Below are 12,489 nucleotides of genomic sequence, written 5' to 3' on the forward strand. Positions count from 1 at the left end.
TTCCGCTAGAATTATACTTGACAGTGCGAAGATCACTCCGAATTATTTTGCGTTATGTCCTGACCTTGCTTCATTGATCATTTAACTGCAACTTCCAGAGGGATTTAAGCCTCACTTTAAATGTAATTAGGATGCAAATGTGCCCCAATATCACAACTTGAAATACCAGGCAGGTTGTAGCTCAGATCATATGGAGAAAGGCAGAGAGCTAAGTCATGTGAGATAACATTGAAACATTGACTGATAAACCCATGTGCTGGTTTTGGCTGGGATAGAGTTAATTTTCTTCATAGTAGCTAGTATGGGGCTATGTTCTGGATTTGTGCTGAAAACAGTGTCAGTAATACGGAGATGTTTCCCTTGTTGCTGAGCAGTGCTTGCACAGAGTCAAGGCCTCTTCTGCTTCTCACCCCACCCCACCAGCAAGTAGGCTGGGGTACACAAGAAACTGAGAGGGGACATGGCTGGGACAGCTGGCCCCAACGGACCAAATGGATATTCCATACCATATGATATCGTGGTCAGCGTATAAAGATGGGGAAGAAGAAGGAAGGGGGGACGTTTGGAGTGGTGGCATTTGTCTTCCCAAGTAACAGTTACGTGTGATGGAGCCCTGATCTCCTGGAGATGGCTGAACACCTGCCTGTCCATGGGAAGTGGTGAATGAATTCCTTCTTTTGCTTTGCTTGAGTGCGCGGCTTTTACTTCACCTATTAAACTGTCTTTATCTCAGACCACAAGTTTTCTCACTTTTAGCCTTGTGATTCTTTCCCCGTTCCACAGAGAAGGAAGTGAGTGACCAGCTGTGTGGTGCTGAGTTGCTGGTCAGGGTTAAACCGTGGCAACCCACCTGGCTCACAGGGAAATGCTGTTACAAATATCAGAGCATTTGCTGGGTTTCAGAGATAAGCAGTTAAAACCAGTCAAATAAAGGGGAGAGGGAAGGAACATTGTCAAGGATAGGCAAGGATTAAAGGTTTATTCTTTGACACCAACATGCAACATGGAGTTGCATATTTCACTTTATGAAGATAATATATCCGTATAAAATTACAACAGTAGTGATTTAAGCCAAATGATGGCTTTTGTCTTTCTGACTTTATCTAGCACTTTTTTGGGGCATGTATGTTTAAACTTGCACATATTTTGCAGTAGTCTGCCTGCTATGAAGAGACAGAGGTAATACGTCGTTTGTGCATGTCATTGGGAGCTAAGACTGTATTCTGAAGGCTTGTGATGTGAACAAGGCAGGCAGTATTTCTTAACTCCATTAATAGGTTCCTTATCTGAAGTACAAACCCACACAAATACTGTAGGTATTTGGCCTACAGGGCTTTCTAACACCATTCTCCTGAATCTGAACTGCTATCTGAAGAAGCAGATTTTAGTCCGTCTTTGGGTTTTCTTTTCAAATAAGGGGTATTGACGACCATAAATAGCAGTGCTGATATCTGCCAGTATAAAACTCTTTCCAGTTTCTAGATGATATGCTGAATGCCATTACTAATGTGGAAGCTCCTGACTAGTGAGACAATTCCTACACATACCATATATAAATTCCTGCAATGTGGCTTTGATGCCCAGGTGGAGAGTAGGGCTGTATCAGACCTCTCTGCTCAGACAGTTCCTAATCAAACTGAAGCTGTAAACATGCAGTCATCTGGGTAGCGTACAAGCAGCTTTTTTACCTCTTTGGCCACAGCTTGAGTGGGTAGATTTCCCTGCCATCCGAGTTGTCTTCAGAGGAAATACCTGCTGCGCTTCCTTGTCAGGGACACCTCTTCCCTTGGGATGCGGTAGCAGGCATGGAGTTATTTTTGGGCTTGGTCTCAGCTTAGATCAGCAAGGGGAGAGTATGGTGTCCCCTCAGCCACAGAGAGCTGAGCCTGCTGGATAACTAGGTGAAGCCTGAAACAGGAACCTTTTTTTCATCATTCTTTATTTCTCTGTTACTCATTGTGAACTATCACACTATCCATGGCCCTTTTCTCATGTTCGTAAAGATCTTCCTTCTTCTGCCTGCTGTTAGAGGTGAGGGGTTAAAAATGCAGGGATAATTTGACACGTAACTTATGTATAAAGGCTCTTAAGGAAACTGGGCAAGAAAAAGGTTTTGACTTCTTCAGAAAAGGGATGGGTTAGATGTTTTCTGTTGACAGGTGTTGGTATGAACAGCTTCAGACATCCAAGAGTTAGCCCACTAATTTAGGGAGGAAAAAAGTAGTAGGGATTTAGTGCCAGCATCATCTAGCTCTGTTATTAATTCACATATAAGGGCTGTAAAGCATAAGACTTGTATATGTGTGTGTGGGTTTGTATGAATGTCAATTAGCATGAGCTGGGATGGAGTTTCTGCTGAATTGAAGACAAATGGTTTTGGAGTTGTGCCAATTTTGATGCAAGTTCCTGCAAAATAAAACTTTCTCATTTTACTAAATAGCTTTGTAATGAAGCAGTCTTGGCAATGGTAACGTGGTTCATGTTATCTCTGAACAAATTTAAAAGTTAGGAGAAGGCTCCCAACTTTCACAGCAGGTTTGTGCTGTGTTCCAAATGGAGCAGTGAAAAGGGAAATCATATGCCTCCTCCCTGTTTTAAAAATAAGCTTGGTGTATTTACCACTTGGATCTTCTGATGTGGTGTCTGCAGAAATTGGGGGCTGAAGCTGACAGCCCAGGAAGTCCCCTCCAGTTCTCTTTCCTGGATTCTATTTTGTTTCAAACTAAGTGAGAATAAATTAATAACATTTGCTGGCATTACTGTTTCATTACAGGACAAACAAGATCTTTGATCTAGAAAGCAAGAGAAAATGTTTCAATCTACTAAGCAGTGTGTTTTCTTTAAAATAAATATGATAAAATATTGAACGATGTCATATTACTAATTTTCCTAAACCCCAAATAAATTTCAAAGCAGAAATGCAGTGTTGGATCAAAATTTTGCTTTTTGTCTTAAATCTGGAAATTATTTCAGAATCAATTTATTAGAAATGTTGGAAATATTTGTTCTTCTGACTTAGAGAAAATACATTATTTTGAAAACTCAGATATGTACACCTAATTCTCTTCTTACTGAAAATGAGGATCTGATTGCTTGTGCTATTTAACAAAGTGCTAGGTTGCAGGATCGTTGGTAGCTATTCTTCCTGGGTGAAATAGGAGGCTAAAATAGACCTGAAACATTTCCTTGAAAGTTTGTATGTTTTTTGACTTCCATGCTTTGGTCAAACTATAGCTTAAGTTTTACTTTCTGTTGCCTTACATCCTCCAGTACTGCAGTTTTGATATGTATTTCTTCATTTCCTTCTCTGAACGGTTTACATAGTACTGATGCTAATGATTACAGAGCAGCTGTATGCCCCCCTGAGCAAGTGAGTGTGAGTGTGTGCTATAACATGTTTTAGATCCCCAGTAAATTGCTTTTTATGAAGAACTATTACTTTGTTTGGGATCTTGTTTATACAAAAAGGTACTCATTGGGAGCATGAGTGAGAACAGCTTTGTAAACTTGTAATAATGCACAGCTCCAGCGTTTTAAAGTCAATATGCTTTAGTATCTACCTGGCTGAAATACTGAATTTACTATAGTTACGGTTGTAACCTTAATGAATAACTTTGTGCTCTTTCAGTGGGTCATAGGTTGAATTTGTGAACCTGAACATGAAGCAGCTCTGAGGCTTGCCAGAAAACCTTCATGAGCTGTGTTAAGTACAAATCCGATACTGGGTACAGACCATTACTGTTAAGAAGAACATGAGTGAGTAGCACCATAAATGGTTATCTTAGGAAGTAAGTACGAAATAATAATATAAAAGTTCCCCCTTTGAGAAATGAAAAGCAAAGAGTTATACTGATCTGGAGATTTTCCAAAGGGTTTGAAAGTTACCCCCAAGACTTAAAACAAGGATTGTTTTTCAGCTTTCTCTTCAGCTTCCTCTCAGCATATACAATGATGCTGTGCAGTGTTGGCCTCTTTTTAGCCTATTTCACTTCTTGAGCAGTAGAGCCTGCTTCGTCCCTGATTCTGAAGGCAGAAAGTGACTTGTGAAGGGAGTCTGAGAACTACTTATTTGCTGCATGTTTACCCAGCTCTAGATGTTCTAAAAAGTAAATCAGCTAATAACCTCTGTGTTACAAAGAAATGCAACTATGGTCTAAAGGCTTTGTGCATATTCTTAACTGTGAGCCTGCAGCCTTTCCATGAAGTTAATTTTCTATTTAAGTAGTAATTACAGAGTGTTTATAAAGTCCATATGTGCACCTTTGGGATGTTTTCCCATCACTGTACCTTCATGTTTTTATTTGATGCCCCTTTTTTTAAGGGGCTGCAGGTAGATGATAGAGTGCAATGGTAGAAGTTCTGTCTTTTCTGCCTTCAGAGGCTGTGAAAGTTGTGCTGTGCAGCTCAGAGGAAATCAAGATGTAGGAAGACATTGATTTATTACAATACAATATGAGGTGAGAGCTGAACACTATTTCCTCTGAGCAGCCAGCGCTTCATTTCAGGGCCTTAAAAACCCCAGCCCATAAGACGTTTAGTAGAAAAAAGTAATGAACAATACACTCAAGCACTGGCAAGTAAAAACAAAAAAAAACAACAAAAAAAAGAAGATACCTCCTGTCATAGTACAGCCCGCATTCCATCCTTTTCCTGTGCTAATGAACCAAAGTAGGCCAAATTGTTCTCTGGTGTACTCACGTATAGTTTAGCATCGTATAACAGGATTTGTTAGCATCACAGGCAGAATTTTTCCCAGTAATTTGATTTCATTTTTTTTCTCTACCTAGCCTAATGTCAGCACTTTATGACGTTCGTAAAAGAAGATTGTAAGGTTGATTCAGACCTGGTTTCAGTCATCTGTGACACTATGAGTGCAGAATTTAACAAAAATTGGTCCTGGTGAGGGGGAGGAAGGCTGTGCTTAAAACACAGTTTAAATCTCACATCTGTATTACTTGATATGTCATGGATGGTCTTTAGGCCATATCAGAGACTATAACATGAATAAAATTATTTTACAGTTAACACCTCTTATGATTTATAGGGTATTACAAGAATAGTGAAAGTATTGTGACCAATAGGCACTTAAGCCAAAATGACCGTTCTCATTGGAGATTGCAGTGGAGGTGCCAACTCGGAGGAACCCTTATGGAAGGGGAAGTGTTTTCCTTGCTGTGTTTATGTTGCTTGGTAGCATGAACCAGACTGGTTCAACCAGAAGAGAAAGAGAAGAGGAACAACCGTCTTGAACAAATGTTCATCAACCACATACATATAAATTTCTTGTTCAGATTAATTGCATGTAATGATAAGAACTGGGTAGCAAAAATTGTTCTCTCAGTCTGTCACTTTGTGGATTCACCATTCTCTGCATCTCTCTATGGGCTCCTGTTACTCCATCATGTCAAGGCAGTGACTTACCTTCTGTTTTGGGTCCTTTTGCATTCTTACCTGACTGACTGACTCTCTTATATTTTGTCAATTGCTGCTTCTGCTCAATAAAATCCAACAAAGTAACTCACCCAGTTTGCATCAACGTGATTCAAACGTGATACATGTGCAGTGCTATTTCCCAAACACAGTAAATATGTTTATACAGCAGTCGATGGGCAGGCATGAAGTTTAGGAGCGCAGCGTGCTCCTAAACCTGTCCACCTTCTGTCCATGTGCCGACTTGCAGACATCCTATGAACTGCCAGGTTGGGCGCTGTGAAAGCTATGTATGAGAGTGGAGGGGTAGACAAATTGTTTAAATGAACCATTAAAGACAGTTTCTTCAAGCTGGGATTGTGGTGGGTTGACAGGGTGGTGGCAAGGAAACATATGTTAAGTGTTACTGTTCTCTTCTGTGGTTAGTCTGGTTGTCATCAAGTTCTGTTTTATCTTAACTTTTCTGAGATGCCAATAAGCAATAATATACATCATCTTTGCTGTCACTGAATTCACACCCACACTAGCTCCACTGCCACCCTAAACCATCACATTCTCAATTAAAATGTATTTCCCAAAAAGTGAGATCATAATTAATTCCTACCGTTAATAGGTGAAATTTTCAATTTGATGGTGCTTAAGCATAGGAAGAAAACAAAATTCAGGTTCAATCTTATGTGAATACTTCATTATTCAAAGCTGCTATTGTCTGGAGAGATGAGCACAGAGAGTGTGAGTAATGAAAACAAACTTTATAAATATCATTGCAATTGTAGCTGTACTGAAACATACGTTGTCATCGCAATCTCATCTGTTCAGTGTGTTTAAACTGGGGCAAACTCCTTGCTGACTTACACTTGGAGTTTTGAGATTGGCGGATAGTGTGAATCACCAGAGAATGCAGCCAGTATTTTTATAAACCTTTAGTTTTATTAGGTGTATAACACCCACAAGTACACTTCTATCAACAGAAAAAAAGCAGGGCTAGGGCAGCAGCAGAACAAACTTCCTGCAATATTTTGCAATGTGAAATCATAGGGAAAATTCCCCAAGTCAGAAGGTAGTTCAATATCTGTTGCTCGTTCAATTCCTGGCCCCATTCTGCAGTAATGATAAAAATTACTGCTAAACGTGATGCCTTTTTTTTTTTTTTTGGATATAGCTTTGCAAATAAACAAGATAACTTAGATATTTTTTTTTTGTTGTTCCTAAATAAATATCAAATGGTTCTTATTTTCTTTCTATGAAGCTGTGTACAAATTAATGTTTACTAATAGAAATAAATTTCTGCTCTGTGTAAGATCAGTCCCTGGCCCGTGTTTCCAAAATGCTCTCTGCTTAGCGATCTGTTTAGCTTTGTGACTAGAGGCTAGTAATTTTTCTTTGGAATGGTCTGTTTATTGTGTGGCCTTTGGAGAGAGGGGGTCGCTGATGTCCACGCCTACGTATGTTTTGTAGCCTTAATTGCCACCCTGGATCAAATTAGATTGGTTAACTAAATGATATTGAACGGTTTATAAAATACATTAATTTACAAAGGTGAAATGATGGCAGCTCGTATGGTGAAGTGCCCTGACTGGGATCTACTCTGTCAAGGTGTTGATAAATGTGGCAATTTCAGAGGTGAAACAGACCTTGAGCGTACTCTGATGCTGTCCCAGAGCATTCAGCGACTCTGGTCAGCTGATCTATGGGAAGCAGGTAGCTGTATGGCATCCAGCTGAGATGTAAACGGGCAGAAGATTGTTGCTCTGGAGTTTGGCCAGAACCCTGCACCTCCTGTGAAGGCATTGCGAAATACTTAATGGGGGCAAGTAGTTTTTTGGTTTTTGTAGGGAAAAACAGCAACTCCAGCCACATAATGCCCTGGGGCATTAAACTGCTACAGAAGGCTAGTTATAATTGAAAAAGGAAGAAGTCTGCTAATTAATTATGTAAACCACACTTCAGCACAACCCAGCCTTATTTTCAGTACTACTTTATAATTTGTTGCACAGCAGTTATGTAGTGTGTTGTGGGCAACTGCTGATCGTAATAAGCTACAGCTTTGTTTCCCTCGTATCTCAATTGCAGTTTAAGAATTGGGGACGCAGAACATTTTGAGATTTAAAAAAAAACCCCAACAAAACAACCACAATACAAAAAAAAAATGCCCCCCCCCCCTTTGGGGTTTTCTCTATGTCCTTTCTAATTGTGAACCTTCTAATGTTACACTTTCAAGCTTTTCACTGTGACTGAGAAATAGCAATTTTTTTTTTTCAAAAATTAAAATAGATAGCTTCATGTCATCGTGGGATTTCTGTTCCTGGAGATTTAACAAAATATAAACTATTATGGAACTTTTATGAAATAAAATACTAAGAATTGAGGATTTATTTCTGTCATACTCCTTCCAGAGAGACACTGAAACTTTTAACGAAGAAACTTTCCTCCAATCCTGTGTGCTAGTTACAGATTGTGGTCTGGTTTCTTGCAGGTGTAGCCGAAATGTCTCTTAACATTGTCGTAATTTGCAGGTGTCCCAAAAGGTTTGTCTGCGAGACTATTGTGTTTACACTTACTGGGCACATGAAAACGATGTGCTTAATATTGTCAAATTTGTTTCAATGCACTTAGATATAGTGCAAGAACAACATAAAGTAAATTGCGTGCCAGCAAATGAAGAGTAAGTTTTTGACTACAGAGTTGGGAATGCTGGTTCAAAAAAAAAAAAAAAAAAAAAAGAGAGAGAGAGGAAATCTGAATGTGTAGTGTATTTGAGGCTAATCTCTTTTCCAAACTGTCATTTAGGATTTCTTCAAGACTTAGCTGCATTAGTTAAGGCTAACCTAACAGAGTCCTGCCTTAATGGTTCTGTCTTTCAGAGCAACCTAGTTCTTCTTCATCTAAACATGCTTCAGGGTTATCATCCGACCTCTGTGTTCAGTGAATCTTTAGAGGCATTCCTGGACTTCTTGAAGGGAGTCCATCTTATGATTCTAGTATTTGGGTTCCCCGTGTTGTTGTCTCAAACCAGACTTTCCTCACAGCATGAGCTGGATCTTGTGCTGGCTGTTGTTTCATTATTATCTCAAACTCCTGGTTGCTGTTACTGACTACCTAAAGGAAAAGCACAGCACATTTACATTCACTCTTCCCCCCCACCCCGGAAATTTCACTCATCTCTACATTTATAACAGATGAAAAGCTGTTACCACCGTACATTATTAAAAACAGTTGTCACTCAAAGCTCCTGACAGTTTTCTATCTTAGAGCTACGTCTGTAAGTAGCAATGCAGTGAGGCAAAGAGAATTTGAGGGAGATGCACAGGATCCCGGAGTAAATCAGCGGCACAGCTAAGAATAGAGGCAGGTCTCTGACCTGGTATGGGGCCATTCTTTCAATACTGTCAGTGCCGACGTTGATACCCAATTACAAACAGAAGCGCGTGATTGTTACTCTCTTAACAGTTGGCCCAGCTTGAGAATATGAAGACCTGTTCAAGCATTACTAGATATAGAGGTGTCATGAGCCTTATTCTTCACAATTGTACTCTGACCCTCTCACAGTTTGTATTACTTGCTCTTTTACTTTAGTCTAAACATCCATTGCAGATCTAATTCCTAACTTGTAGAGATGCTGCATCCATGGGGAGAAATGCTTCACTTATAATTGCATTTTATAGTTCCCTTTGTGGTTTATTCTGGCACTTTGACTTGTCATCGTTGAATAAATTGAATTCTGTAGAGTGCTCTTGTAAAATGCCACACTTTTGATTTTAAACGTGCTTCAGTGTGATGAATGCAGCACTAGAGTAGGATGCGGAGTAGTGCTTAGGTTTGTGGATTGTAGCTCTAGGTTTTATTCTCAAGCCTCTCGCCAGATTATGATCTGATTCGTGGATAGGCTATTTCCAGGATTTCTGCTCCTGCATTCCATATCTGTAAAATGAATGTGTTTTACCTATACAGCAGGTATGTGTTGACACCCAGTTGGTTATTTTTTGAATAGCTAGCAGCAGGCGTGCTGTAACATGTCATAGAATGGTTGTTGCACTCATACTAATTACCCAACTGCTACCTTGTACTTCCATCATCTTTAAATTGTCTAAAAAGGAGTAATTGTTTTAACATCTATTTACGTGGCCCCTGTCATAGTGAGCTTTCATTCCTCATAAAGTTAAGAACATGCTTTGAGATCTTTGAATGAAATATGCTGAGGGTTATTACAGCCATTTTCTTGGAAAGAAAACATTGTCAAACATTATTATCTGTACACGCACTGTTACCTGCTGTACTTTAAAAGCAGGCGTTAGTTACCAATGTGTCTCGATCCATCAGTTAATGGAGGAAACTAAAAGACATGACCAAAAGGCATCTCTCCATTAATGAGGTCTGAAGTAAGGTTCTAAAACCCACTGGAATTTAGGAAAGGCATGTTTTGCTCTAGCGTGGTTTACGTTTTGAGGAGTTGGCTTGATAATGAAGAGCGGCTTAATAGTAATTAAGCTGATACTAATTCAGAATTAATATCTGAAGTAGGTTTAACAACTAATAAAATGGAGTTGTTATGCCATGACAGGTTCAGTACTTACATATCTGATGCATCTCTGTGTTTTAGGCAGCTAATGACTCTTTCCATCAAGTCTGGAGATGTATTCATTTGTAAAATAGTTTTATGCCATTTGGAAGTTTGAGAAAAGATTTCTAGCTGATATAAGGGAAGAAATCTGGACAGCAACAATGCTGAAAATACTATAGATATGATTTTACAGAGTGAGATGGATTAATGGATTCTAGGTGTCATGTGTAGGAATATCCCATGTCTTGTTTTAACTAGTTAGTTCTGGAGGGAGTGTGTCGGGGAAGCTAGTTTCCCATATTTTTTCTGGAAAGGGAGAAAGGGAGGTGATGCATCTAACTAGTCCCTAAAGGAAGAGTAGGTGTTTGAATGAGCATTCATTACAATATTTGAAAAAAATTATTTTTCAGATAATCGCCTTTGATGAACTTCGGACAGACTTCAAAAGCCCAATAGATCAGTGCAACCCAGTCCATGCGGTGAGTACAAGCAGTGACTTGCTAAGCAACAGCTGCTAAAGAAAGGGAGATGCACTGAGCTGTCAGTGAAAGTATGAGTATGGAAATGAATGTAGAGTCTGTTGTGAAGTCAACTGTAGTTTGGAAAATTGATTCATTGGGCCAGTCTTAGGAAGCCAGATGGTGACTCTTTATGCTAATAGCTTGCGTTTTTGCTGAAGGAGGCAGGAAAGTAATTCAAAAGTTCAAAAACTGAAGGATATATAATGTGATGCTAATGCTTGCTTTTTATCTTTTAATTCTGTGGCACAAGTTTTCCTTTTTGAAATCATGTGCTTTCTCTGCATTCAAGCATGGGTTGACCGCCTTCTCCCATACTGTCTGTATCAATGAGTCAAAAACTTGAAGGGATTTGAGAAGAGGTGCATTCCTAGACCTCTTTGTCCCATGGTAGGGCTCTAAATTCTCCTGTGCTTTAAGAGTAAATAACACATTCTGCTGCATCTGCTGTGGGAAAGGTTAAGTATCACCCTGGGACTGTAAACTCAGTTTTACCTAATGAACCAAAATGCAACCCAGATTTAAGCATATGAAAATTCCTCTGTTAATTAAAGCTGTAGTCTAGGGTGATTTAGCTGACTACAGTTAAACATGCATCAGACTTGTACCACCAGAACTGAGAGCAGAACTTGGCTCCCCGTCATCTCAGTGGAAATTACAGTGATTATGACAGGTGCTGAATTTGATCGCTACAGAGTATCGTTACTGAATTGCCTACAAATGATAACCAGATTCAGTAGCTAGTCCTTTGCCATTTAGCCTTGTTTCATAACTCAGCAGAGGATTTGTGGTACTGCTTAGAACATGGATGATTTTAAGAATAATTTTTACATGGATCTTCAAATAAGAAAAGTTATTTACTGTTCACTAACACATAAGCAAAGAATGAGAGCAGAAGAAAGAAATTATATGAAGAAATCCTATAGAGGACTTCAGTGGAAGTAATCTGGTTTTGAATTTAGTGGAAGTAATCTTATTTTGAATTTACTGTTTTTACTTCCCATCTCGAGAACTGCACACAAGGAATGTGCATTTATATGTACCAAATTCCAGTAATTTGTTCTTTTCCTAAAACTTGTAAGATGCTCCATGGAGATAATTTCCTCTTATTTTAAATCAGTAATGGAATTGGTCTTCAGGATAAAAAAAAGTAAATAAGTCACTGTTTCAGTCGTATTAGTGCTGTAATCAAAAAGTTAATTGTAGAGTTTACAGTAAAACACAGCAAAGTATTCTGTGATTAGTTGACATATTTGACTCTCTTCTATGAAGCTTTCTGTGGTAACTCAAGCAGTAATCTCAGATTGCTTTCTTCTGCACACTATACATGTTGATGCCTTTTATATTGACATAAAAGGAAGATTTTTAGTAGGTATTTCTTGTATTATTGGTCAAGTGTATTTTCGTTTTTCCCTGTACATAGTTACTCATGCCCAAATTCCATTTATTTGGTGGGATAGTTTTCTTTATTGCACTATAAAAATGTCTGATGTTTACTCACGTGTCTTCCACAACATTTTCATGACAGATAGTAGAGCCTTTTTGACCAGAAAAGGATGAATTAAGGAGAAAGCAGCAGCAAAACCAACGATAGTACTGAGAATTTAATTCAAATTTCCAAGTTCACACTCTGTTACCTACAGTTCAAAGATAGATTTCCTACTTCTCCAAGGCCAGCTGCAGTTAGGCATCTGTCTTCTAAGGGGAATTGAAAGAATTATCTTTGCCTCTACACTTACCTCCTACTAAAGGCAAGAAAGCTTTCTGCGGCTTCACAGGCACATCCTCACGTGTCCGTTATCATGTTTGCAACCATAAGCATAAAATTTCTGAATCTCTTTTAGATCACAGACATCAGAGAGAGGCACAATATTTGTCTGGTACCTATCAAGCTGTCACTGTCTCGTTATCTTTCCAAAATAGTGCTTTTTTAAAAAAATGGCTTAAACTTGTGGAAGGAAAGGAAAAGACATTTCTTTG

At 38.9% G+C, this 12,489-nt stretch overlaps 1 protein-coding gene across 2 annotated transcripts in view; it reads left to right on the forward strand.

The window, feature by feature from the left end:
- The window catches only part of CNIH3 (cornichon family AMPA receptor auxiliary protein 3), a 51,497-nt gene that overhangs the window by 14,580 nt on the left and 24,428 nt on the right, over nucleotides 1–12,489 (forward strand). For both annotated transcript variants that reach the window (XM_086460648.1, XM_086460649.1), the window contains exon 2: nucleotides 10,402–10,470. In XM_086460648.1, coding sequence (XP_086316774.1) covers nucleotides 10,402–10,470 — 69 coding nt within the window. The remainder of the gene's footprint in view (nucleotides 1–10,401; nucleotides 10,471–12,489) is intronic.

Source organism: Leptosomus discolor, chromosome 2 (genome assembly GCF_034619465.1).
Source record: "Leptosomus discolor isolate bLepDis1 chromosome 2, bLepDis1.hap2, whole genome shotgun sequence".
Classification (NCBI taxonomy): domain Eukaryota; kingdom Metazoa; phylum Chordata; class Aves; order Leptosomiformes; family Leptosomidae; genus Leptosomus; species Leptosomus discolor.